The 12314-nt window shown below is 41.3% G+C and overlaps 1 protein-coding gene across 1 annotated transcript in view; it reads right to left on the reverse strand.

Annotated features, from left to right (window-relative positions):
• CCDC83 (coiled-coil domain containing 83) overlaps positions 1-12314 on the reverse strand; it is a 51757-nt gene that overhangs the window by 36404 nt on the left and 3039 nt on the right. Inside the window, exons 3-5 of the mRNA XM_084894133.1 lie at positions 9175-9293; positions 3395-3479; positions 1578-1737 (exon numbers count right to left, since the gene is read on the reverse strand). Coding sequence (XP_084750259.1) covers positions 1578-1737; positions 3395-3479; positions 9175-9269 — 340 coding nt within the window. The 5' untranslated portion in view covers positions 9270-9293. The remainder of the gene's footprint in view (positions 1-1577; positions 1738-3394; positions 3480-9174; positions 9294-12314) is intronic.

The following is a 12314-nucleotide window of genomic DNA, read 5'->3' on the forward strand; positions in this document are numbered from 1 at the left end:
AATCCAGTGGCCAGTGACCACCTGTATGCAACAGACACACCTGCTCTCTGCCTTCCCCTTTCTTCCTCGGCTTCTGTGGCAGCTTTCTCCCTTGGGCAGCACGCACGCCCAGTCCTCCTCTGCTGTGCTCAGGCACCCAGCTCGGCCCCAGAATTGCATGATATACACGCCTGGCACTCAGCCAAACCCTAAGCAGGCACACCTCCCGTAACTGGGCCCATTCCCACGTGGAGGCCGCTCAGTGAGCACATCGGAGGATCTGTTTTGGTCTCACTCCCATCTCAAGGGACTTACCAAAGGATTCCTTCCAAACATAAGCAACACTTTCCTGGAGAGGAGCCCTGCACCACACACACCTACCACCTCATGACATCACTGTTGCCCAGAAAGAACTTGGGTAGGAGGAGGTTGATGGGAACAGTTTTGGAGACCCCGAAGAATGAAGTTTGCTGGTTAATGTTTGCTTTTGGTAACGATTTTGTTCAAACCAATTATCTTTGAATGCATGCCTGCTCTGTGCCAAGTGCTTGGGTGAGGAGGCTCTCTGAAATACACAGGGAAATGCAGGAAATTCTGGTCCCAGCTTCTAGTACTGCTTCCTGATAGCAGTCAAGTCTCTTTCCCATGCTTTCCAGTGTCCTAGCAGAGGTGGTGTTGATAGCGTCCTGGCTAATGTAGTTTTAGAAATCCTAGCAGCAAGCTTGGGGTAAAGGAATAGGAATTTTAAAAAAACATATACAAGTGTCAAAACTGTTTGTGTAACTTAGCCCCAGGGTCACGGTATTTCCTAAGCCCATGGCAAGAGTATGTCCTGGGTCCTTCAGAGTCTGCACCTGTCCTCGACACTGCCTCTTTTCCAACTCGAATCCCTCTTTGCCCATCTAAATGGGGGTGATGCCCTCGCCGGTTTGGCTCAGTGGATAGAGTGTTGGCCTGCGGACTGAAGGGTCCCAGATTTGATTCCAGACAAGAGCATGTACCTTCGTTGCAGGCACATCCCCAGTAGGGGGTGTGCAGGAGGCAGCTGATTGATGTTTCTCTCTCATCTATGTTTCTAACTCTCTATCCTTCTCCCTTCCTCTTTGTAAAAACTCAATAAAATATATTTAAAAAAATAAATGGGGGTGAGATGGGTCTTAGCTCGGTAGAGATATTGGTCAGGGGAAGCTTCATGGTTATATTCACCTTATCGTTCCCATCTCTGAACTGAGGCAAAAGCCAAGGAGGCCACCAAGCAAGAGAATTCCCAGAAAGGACAGACCCCCACTGTGAGGAGTTCAGAGAGGCACCTGCCAGGATACTGTCCAGAGTGTAAGAGTCAGATGGTTTTCATGTGTCTTTGGTTTTCATCTCTGCCCTTCCTCTTCCTCCTCCTCCTCACTTGCTTCCAGTATCTCTGCCCCCTCCGTGACTTCCCTCTCCTGTTCCTTAACCTCCATGTGTTTGGAGTTGTGGTGATAATGATATCCTCTGAAATACCGTCACAGCATTTGTAATATGTTAGGAAACAGAGTGTTGATACATTCAAGAAATAACTTGATTCAGCTTGATGATACATTTCTGAGTTTGTACATCACCTTTTAAGTTTTGTTCCTGGTCTCTTTCAAACTTCCACTTTTCTTTCATTGCTGTTTCAACATCCTCTCTTGTTACTTTTAATCCTTCTGCCTTCTCTTCACTCAGTTCCTTTAGTAGGTTCCGTATGTGCCAAATCTGTTCATCCTTTAAGCGTCCGTTCTGTCATGAAAAACAACAGTAATTAAGTACATCTGCTGAAGTGTTTACACTGATTTTCCTCAAAATAGAGGCTTGCAAAGTGAGAAAAAAAATATTTAATTAAGTTATATAATAATATCTTTAAAAGTTTATGGAATATGGGAGACTTAAAATTAATCCCAGTAACCATTGGATAGAAATTAACATTTAGCCCAGCTAGTGTAGCTCAGTGGTTGAGCATTGACCTATGAACCAGAAGGTCACAGTTCCATTCAGTTGCAGCTGATCAATAATTCTCTCTCAGACTGATGTTTCTCTCTCTCTCCCTCTCCCTTCCTCTCTGAAATCAATAAAAATATATTTTTTAAAGTTTGTAGATAGTCTTTTTGGACAAAGTCCCCCCTCCTCAAATAACATTTCAGTGTGGAAGTTTCAGGGTTCATATAAAGCTAATGTTTTAATAGGGGACATCCCCAGTATTTCGCCATTCATGAGATGCTTTATGGGGTAAGTTAATGATCATTTACTGCTTTCAAACTTTATTTCTGTTTTTCTTAAGTTCTTATAGCTGCATACAGAATCTCTTAGATATTCATTTTAATCTGATTTTTTTAAAAAAACACATAATCTTAAACATTAAATCAGTCATTTTAGCAACTAAAATTGTACTTTTCAAATAATATTTACATATTCGCACTCTAAAAAAATCTAAAAGAAAAACAGATACAGCAATAAAAAATAAAGAAACAATGTTTAGATTAAATAAGAAATTAAAAAAAAGAAAGAAAGTAGAAGATTAATGGGGTTTCAGAACTTTAAAAATGTTAACCTAAGACTCGGCAGCCTCATGATCTAAATACAGTGGTGCCTCACACAACGAACTCAATTCGTTCCAGGAGCAAGCTTGTTATGCGAAAAGTTCGTTATGTGAAACGCGTTTTCCCATAACAATACATGTTAAAAAAAATAATTCGTTCTGTAGCATAAAATATGCTAAGATGACATAAAAAAATATGCTAAGATGACATATTTTTATTTAGATACATCTAAAAACATAATTTAAAAAAAAAACACACACACATTTTTTTAATTTTAAGACAGACTAAGTAGAGTCTACCGAATCTTGCACATCTTCATCCATTTTCTGCTTTTTGGCCGATGGTTTCATGAAAAACCTGTCCAAAGTTCGCTGTGCGAGGCGTTCGTTATGTGAGGCACCACTGTAACACAATTCAGCCTGGTTGGTGTGGTTCAGTGGTTGAGCATTGACCCATGAACCAAAAGTTTGATTCCTGGTTTGATTCCAGCACATGACTGGATTGCTGGTTCAATTCCCAAAAAGAGATGTGCAGGAGGCAGCTAATAGATGATGTTTTTCTCTCATTGATGTTTCTATCTCTCTATCCTTCTCTCTTCCTCTCTCTCTAAAAATCAACGAAAACATATTTAAATAACAAAATTCAAATGGACTTCCTTTGACATTGCAATTAATATAATAGGAACAGCATTACCCTCTTGCCTCACATGTACAAAAAACCACACTTAAATAGATTGAAATTAACCAATTATAAGCACTAAGTAAGATAATTTCCCAGGGTACATTTTATAACGCAAACATTTTAAAGCATTTGTGTAAATGTTTAATGACTTATAAATAGGCTTTAAATCTTATACTCACTCTATCCTGAGACTTCTGGTTCTTTTCTCTAAGATTCTTCATCTGAGCCATCAATCGTTCTATTATATTCTCCTTTATTTGCAAGCTGGTAATAAACCAAGATAACATTTTTTACAAATTCTTATCTTAAAAAATTAGTGAGACAAAATTGAAAAATTAAAATATTTTAGTTGAATTAAAGTATTAAATAGATTATAAAAACCCATGTAGGGATAAGACCTTTCTTAAGTGATTTTGGGTTTCTGGGTATATTTTACTCAGTAAAAGATAGAGATAACTTCAGTTTTTTTAAATCAATCACCATTTGTATTTCACAGTAGTAATTTTGATGCTTTCTAACTACGTATAAATAATTCAGCTTTCAGAGACCCTAGAAGGGGCATACCGAAAACATGATTTCTAGGATTCAAAAAACCGTTCAGACAAAAATGACAAAATAAAGACTTTATGAGGCATGCCCATCTTCTTGAAATGAAAGGTAACTTAGGCATACCTACTGGTTTAAGTTCATTAGTATGTCACCTCCTCTATAAATAATAAAAACTTCTTTCCTGACACATGCATTTTTTTAACACCCACAAGAATTTGTTGAGCATCTGCTAAGTATGAAAGAGAAAAAAGTGCAGAAAGACTTCGGCCATTTGATGGGTATTTGAAGTGTAAAGTGTATTTTGATATTTCTATTACTTAGTAAAACTCATAACTTTAAAGATGAGACTAAAATAAGGCCACAGAAATAGCTCTATATAACCTCATTACCTCAATTTAAAAAACGCACAGAATATAGCAGTTCTGTGGTGCAGTGAACAGACAGGGAGTGGGTAATGGATGAGGAAGTCTGGTTTTCAATCCTGTCCCTGCCACTTCTTCCCTCTCTGAACTGGGCAAGTCAGTTCTCTGAGATTCAATTTCCAAGCTGTTAATGGAGGCCAATACCCTGCTCTACATATTTTTATAAGGATTAAAATAAGAAAGCATATGTGCATGTTTCTGATACAAAGTACTTAGTAATTTTCAGTTGAATTTGAATCTAACTTCCTCAACCCTTCTTCCAAATGATCATTTATATTTGTGACATTGTATATAGAGTAGAGAGAAAAATAAGGCTCCTTCTTTCCAAATGATGAGAAAATGGGACATAAAAACAAAACAAGCAAAGCAAATCCGTTAGTGGCACAAAAGCTCTGTTTAGAGACTCTGAACCTTGGATTTTAGGCTTGGCCTCCACTAACTGCCTCTTAACATGTTTAGGCCTTGGCTTGCTCTTCTATAAATAAGAGAATCAAAGGAGATGGACTCCATCATTCCTTGTCAGTTCCAAAATTCTACAATTTAAGTCTATCAGTGTTGCTTTTCACGCCGTCGTACATGTGAGTATAATGGAGATTTAATGAGTAGCCTCCATGCGCCCAGCATCGGTTTGGGCTGTATATAGAGATAGTGACAAACAATGAATGTCCTTATGATACTTGCCTTCAAAGAGCTCACATTTTACTAGACAACCAAGTAATAAATACACAAACATTATTTACATACTAGAGGCCCAGCGAACGAATTCATGCACTGGTGGGATTCCCTCAGCCTGGCCAGTGATCCAGCCAATCTGGGCCACAGGAGGTTGACTGTGGGAGGCACTGACCACCAGGGGACAACTCCTGCATTCAGCATCTGCCCCACAGGGGCCAGTCAGTTGGTCCCTTAGGCTTTTATATATATAGATTGTGATAAATGCTATGGGGAAATTAACAGGACATGAGAATAACAGTAAATGAAAACACTACTCTAGATATGGTTGTGTCCACATAATAGTTTGAAATAAAGCTATTGGCAAGTATAAGCCACCTTTTACTTCTTACCTAAGCTTAGGTGTACAATTTTGAAAGAGTGCTTTTTCTACCTCCCATTTTTTTAAGGAGAAAACTAAAAATGTTACCAATGAAAACGATCTGAAAGAGCCTATGCTAATTATTCACGTATCTACAATTATAATATAGTAATCCTAGTTCTCTTCATGGGTGGAGCAGGGAAATGGGTGCCAAGTATGTGGTCTCCATTGATGCGAGACTGAGAGCCTACCTAGATGGTTATTTAGCATCAAAGATCAAACTGGAGATTATATTCAGCCCCAATGCCAGATATTGCATGAGACACACCTGTACTAAAAAAATTGTTGTTTACCTGAAATTCAAATTAAATTGAGCATCTTTGTTTTCATTTGCTGCATCTGGCCACCCTCTACTTAAGCCTACCCTTCCCCCCTCAGAGAGGAGAGGAGCAAACACCTGAGGGCTTTGTCTTGTGTTCCTCCTGCAGTGAGCAGTTCAGGAAGATTTCAGGGAATTCTGAGATACCCCTAAGATTTTGGAGGCGTCATCACCCCTTCCCAGATACTACTACATGGTAGTCGCAGGTCTAACTTAGCCTAGACCAGTGGTCGGCAAACCATGGCTCGTGAGCCACATGCGGCTCTTTGGCCCCTTGAGTGTGGCTCTTCAACAAAATACCAAGGTCTGGGCGAGTCTATTTTGAAGAGCTGGCGTTAGAAGAAGTTTAACTTTAAAAAATTTGGCTTCAAAAGAAATTTCAATCATTGTACTGTTGATATTTGGCTCTGTTGACTAATGAGTTTGCCGACCACTGGCCTAGACTCTCCTTGGAATTCACTTCCATGTTGTCAGGCCTCACAGAGAGATGGATTTGAAGTTCAGAACTCCACGCTGTGAGCCACTGTGGGAATTCAAGCTTCACCGTTCTCTGTACTTTTTCCTGTTCATTTCTCTCTCATCTACTCAGTGCCCTACTGACTCACATGTCACACTAAATGCTGAAAAAAGTGGGATAATAAATCAGTGAGGTAAGACATATTAAAGAGAATTGAAAGGCTATATAGCACTATTATTCTCTCTCTCTCCCCCCCCCCCCCATAATAATATATACATATATTTCTTTATCTACTAGAGGCCCAGTACATGGATTTGTGCACCAGTGGGGTCCCTCAGCCTGGCCTGTGTCCTCTTGCAATCGGGGGCATCTTGGGGGATGTACCGGTAGCAGTGGATGAAGAAGCAGGCAGCTGGGGAGGAGCCTGAGCCCAGGCTGGGCGCTTGGCACCACCACTGCTTGGTAAACTCGCTGAGTGGCGTTCCCGCTGTGGGAGTGCACTGACGACCAGGGGGCAGCTCCTGTGTTGAGCATCTGCCCCCTGGTGGTCAGTGCACATCATAGCAACAGGTCGAATGGTCAAAAGGTTGCTTAGGGTTTTAAATATATAGATATCCATATTCTTAGTGGAAAACTGTGGGGTGGGGGGGAGGCAAATACGAGGAGAAAATAAAAACCATCATTGCTCAGAGATGTCACCTTATATGTTTATCATTAACAGTCTCAGCTCTTCACAAACAACAATGGAAGTTCATTTAAAAAAAGTTCCATTGTTCAGAAATCATTGACAGCCTACTATGTGCTCTCAGTTTGTTGTTAGGAGCTGACATTGTGTATGAGAGGTGTTAGGGTTGCCGGGGGACCCTGGAAGAATCCTTCCTCAGAGAATGCGGGGACGTCCTGATGATCTGCCACATGCCAACACGTCAGTCACCTGGGAACACATGGAAGGATACAGTGTCCCTAGCAGTGAGGCCTGGCTGTTCCAGACCATGGGATTATTTATTCAGTTTTTACAAAGGAAAGAGAACAAAAGCATGGGATGTTTACTTTCTATCTTGTACTACATTAGGAGAATTTTTCAGTGTTGCCTCTTTGTAAACCTCTGTGAAATAGGAGAAAGACTGGCCTCTGGCTGACCCAGAAGAGAGAGAAACAGTTGTGATTGGATGTTGTCACTGTAAACATGGAGGGGGATGGTGATGCGGGGCGGGGGGGGGGGGGGGGGGGGGGCGCAGATTGTAATCACAGAGGCTGACTTTCTGTCCATCTCTCCTAAGACGAGATGAGGAACCTTCACAGTTAGGTTGAGAAGTGAGTGCTGGTAGTATCTGCTTATGTGATAAGATCCCTTTCCATGGGTCTTTCTCTCTCAGTCTCTCAAGAAGCATGTGAATTTCCCCTGAATTAAAAATAATTCCCTCAAACAAAGACCTAGTCACCAGTATCATAGCTTCCCCACTTCCCACCTTGTCCCCTCCAACAAATGGCTTGCCATTCCCAAGTCCCAAAGGTCCCACAGGGCTCTGCTCGCCTGACCCTTGCCAAGGGCATCCGAGTCTGCGCTTGCCCTCTTGCCCTCACCCTGCCTTCTCTCGTCTCCTGGACCGGAACAAGCATTCCTCACCCGGGTCTTTCCCATAAGCCTCCTCTCTGCCACTCTCTCTCCACAACACCCTTCCCTCTCCCAGAGATCAGCTTAAACATGACTTCTTAAAATAAGCTTTGACTGCTGAAACCGGTTTGGCTCAGTGGATAGAGCGTCGGCCTGCGGACTGAAGGGTCCCGTGTTCGATTCCGGTCAAGGGCACGTGCCTTGGTTGCGAGCACATCCCCAGTAGGGGGTGTGCAAGAGGCAGCTGATCAATGTTCTCTCTCATCGATGTTTCTAACTCTCTATCCCTCTCTCTTCCTCTCTGTACAAAATCAATAAAATATATTTTTTTAAAAAAAGCTTTGACTGACCTCTCTTTGGCACCCTACTCTTTTCTTTCATTGCACCTTATGTTTTTTTTTTAAAGCTTAAATTAGTTATTTAATGTCTGTCTCTCATGCTTCATCAGACAGGGTCCTGCTCACTGTTGTCACCCAGTACCCAGCATTTGTCTCCTTCTTGGCAAACATTCAAGTATTAGTTCCATGAATGCATGAATGAAGTACATGCTTATTTGGCAAGAGACTGACCTATAATCATTCACTCCCTAAGAATTACACATTAAAGCACCCACCCGAAGCCAAAGCTGGGGTTCAAAAGCTGTCAAGGGGCTCGGTTTCCATTGGTCAGGTAAAACAAGAACATAGAGTAGGTGTGACCTCTAGCTTTGTCTCCAGCTCCTGGGAGGGAAACACTAAAAAATATTCTTACTAAAAATACTGCCAAATCATTTGTATTTGATCTGGAGCTATTTAGAGAGCATGCAAATTGGAATGTCTGGAAATGAAAAGCTAGATAAAGAAGAAAATTTTCCTCACTTACTCTTCTATGAATACATGCTAACTATTCTGTGTTGCATGTTGTGTATATATGGGAAATTGGCCAATGAAACAGAGTGGGGAGGGAGGGAGCTAACACCACATTGATGAGGGCTGTTCCATAGCTACTGCTTGGGCCACGTGAGAGTCCAAGTTTCCCAAACTGTTAACAATTGGCTCTTAGCATGAGAGTGTAATTCTGCCTCCAATCCCCAGCAGCCCTGCTCCCTGGACAGCTTTTTAAATTTTTTTTTTATTGATTGATTATGGTATCACATAATTGTCCTCATCCCCCCATTCCCATCTGAAACCCCTCATATGCTCCACCCCCCTGTGTCCATGGCCACTGGTTAGGCCCATATGCATGCACACAAGTCCTTTGGTTGATCTCTCCCTCTTACCCCGACCCTCCCCTACCTTCCCTCTGAGGTTTGAGAGTCTGATCGCTGCTTCTCCGTCTCTGAGTCTGTTTTTGTTCATCAGTTTATGTTGTTCATTATTCCCCCTAGATGTGTGAGATCATGTGACCCAAGAAATACCCTTGTAAGAACCGAAACTGAGACAAGCCACCCTGGACAGCTTTTACACGAGTCTTAACGATGGCCATTTACACACGGAAACCACTGGATTTAACAAGGCACACTCACTGATAGTCTAGAAGTGCTTCACTGGTAGACATTTTCTCTTCTTTCCACAGCCCATCTGGGGGATCCTTTTTACCTGCTTTCGCTGGAATTTCCATTGTTGCTTAGCTAGTAAGAAATACCTGTTTCGGAAAGAGATGTAAGAGAAGTAAATAAACTCTTGTCTTTGCTCCTCTGCTGGTATTTACTCAAGATAAGGCACCCAGTCCGCTTTTCCAGCTCACATCCACCACAATTCCCCGTCCTTAATCCACTGGATTATTGAATTCTGTAGCCCAGGTACAGGATTAGCCCACCCCAAACTGTGAGACTCACTCCCTTATGTTACCTATCTGCTGCCCCGACCAAGCTTCTTTAAGAGCAATGACTGAGCTTTTTAAATCATTTTCTTTCTCCCCAGTGTTTGGCAGAATGCACTACATATAGCAGCAGCTCGATCATTGTTACTTTTGAAAAAAAATTAAGACAAAGCAAAAGAACAATTTTCTACGAGCACCAAGTAGAGGAGCCAAAGGAATTGGGCTTGGCCAGGGCTGCCATAAAGAGCGAAGAGAAACACACATTAAAGCATTTTTTTAAAAGTGATTCAGAGGTTTATAAATACAAGGTGATAATAATAATGCATTTGTATTAACAGTAACTGCTCATCAGCTATTAATTGCTTTTGCAGCTAATAATAAAAATTTATCAAAAATACTTTTTTTTAAAGGGGGAAATTAGGTCCACTGTTCAGATAATTTGATAATAAACAGGAATACTCTAGAGATTTGACATGGGTACTAACGGACTTCTTTTCAGATAGTCTTTAACAGATTTTTTTTATCTTTCAATTTTCCATTAATCTCTATAAAACAACTGCCTACCTTTCAGTGTATTTGTAGTTGGGTATGGTAGAGAGAACACAACCTTTGTAATGTGTGAGAATGTCTGGGAACACCATGAGTCTGGGGGTGATGTCATTCTTGTGCATCCCTATATTTCACCCCCAGCGTGACAGATGCACGACAAATTCATACATAAAATGGATGAATGACACAGGCAGACATGTTTTTAACACTAGACCCACCACTTACTACTGTGTAACCTTGAGTAGGTTACTTAATATTTCCCAGCTTCAAATTCATTATCTATAAAGTGAGAACAAAAATCTTCTTCTGGCCAAAACTGGTTTGGCTCAGTGGACAGAGCATCAGCCTGCGGACTGAAGGGTCCCAGGTTCGATTCTGGTGAAGGGCATGTGCCTTAGTTGCGGGCACACCCCCAATAGGGGGCGTGCAGGAGACAGCTGATCAATGTTTCTCTCTCATCGATGTTTCTATCTCTCTATCCCTCTCCCTTCCTCTCTGTAAAAAAAATCAATAAAATATATTTTTTTAAAAATCTTCTTCTGAAAGCTGTTGTAAGGATCAAGTAGGCTACTATTTATAAGGCACCTAGCAGTGTCTGACACATCGAAAGAACTCAATGTTATGCCCCCTTACCTTTCAGCCCCCAGCTGTGCTTCTTCAAAGGCACAGCAGGATGGCTGTCTGCTGCCAAGGATGATGATGTGTGGGAAGGCTCACCTTTGTGGTTTGCTATTGTCAACAGCCATCATGGATCTGGATCACTGAATTGGCAATCTACACGATTATTCATACCCACAGTGGGAAAACTCTCTGAAATGAGAACACACCTTTCCCCCGGAGACATGCTGCTCGCACACCCAGGCCTCCAGCCTGTGTCTGAGACTTTTCTAGCCAGGTGTGTGGGTCTATTCTAACCGATTTGGATATATGTCAACTCAAATGAACTGCAATACTTTCCAACTGAAAGTCACACAGGTGACACAACATAGATTGAATATGTTGAGAAAGGGCAGTACATTAACTCGAAAGTATGAGAGTAATTCCATGAGCTACAAACTAAAATGTGTCATTATACCATCACAGTTCACAGAAATTTGCCAGCTAGGAAACAAAAATCACTTTCTTTTGTTTCAGATACAGAGTTGAATTTCCCATATTATTTTCTATTTTAGAATTAGAATTTTTTAACTTGACAGTTGCACGAAAAGACAGCATGCTGACAAGTGTTTCATTTCACAGTAGCTTACAATTTCACAGTGATTTTTACTATAAAATACTTCATTTACAAGTTAAAACAAATGTCAACATTAACCTCTAATTTTCTTTCCGAGTCATATGGAAGAGATCAAAGTGTTACGGTTCCCACCTGCAGCACCCATCTGGTGCTGGAGGAAAAAATGACCTCATCTCACAAAATTACCTCAGGTACCTGGCTCTAATGTTTTCAACTCTCTGACTGATGTATAATTAGTTACCTAACTGCAGCCCGTGGCAAAGGATTTTAATAAAATATGAGAGAAAATGTGGATCCATTAAGCCCAAATAATTTATGCATAAACTATATTAAGATTCATTGTTTCACACCCTTTCCAGAAAATTAGTAAGCCAATTGGATTGCCTGCTCTATAGTTGCACTAGAGGCTCAGTGCACGACATTCATGCACTGGGATGGGGGGGTCCCTCAGCTCAGCCTGTGCCCTCTCACAACGGACATCCTTCGAGGGGTCCTTAGTGCTGAGGCGAGAGAGACTCCCGCCATCAATGCTGCGCTTGTCAGCCAGCCGTGAGCCCAACTTCTGGCTGAGTGGTGCTCCACCTGAGGGAGTGCACTGACCACCAGGGGGCAGCTCCTGCACTGAGTGTCTGACCTCTGGTCAGTGTGCATCATAGTGACCAGTCATTCTAGCATTTGGTTATATAGGATTTTATTATACAATGGTGCCTCGCATAACGAACGCCTCGCACAGCGAACTTTGGACAGGTTTTTCATGAAACCATCGGCCAAAAAGCAGAAAATGGATGAAGATGTGCAAGATTCGGTAGACTCTACTTAGTCTGTCTTAAAATTAAAAAAATGTGTGTTTTTTTAAAAAAAAAATTATGTTTTTAGATGTATCTAAATAAAAATATGTCATCTTAGCATATTTTTTTTTATGTCATCTTAGCATATTTTATGCTACAGAACGAATTATTTTTTTTAACATGTATTGTTATGGGAAAAAGCGTTTCACATAACGAACTTTTCGCATAACAAGCTTGCTCCTGGAACAAATTAAGTTCGTTGTGTGAGGCACC

The sequence above is a fragment of the Pipistrellus hanaki genome, assembly GCF_964339955.1.
Source record: "Pipistrellus hanaki genome assembly, chromosome: 9".
Taxonomy (NCBI): domain Eukaryota; kingdom Metazoa; phylum Chordata; class Mammalia; order Chiroptera; family Vespertilionidae; genus Pipistrellus; species Pipistrellus hanaki.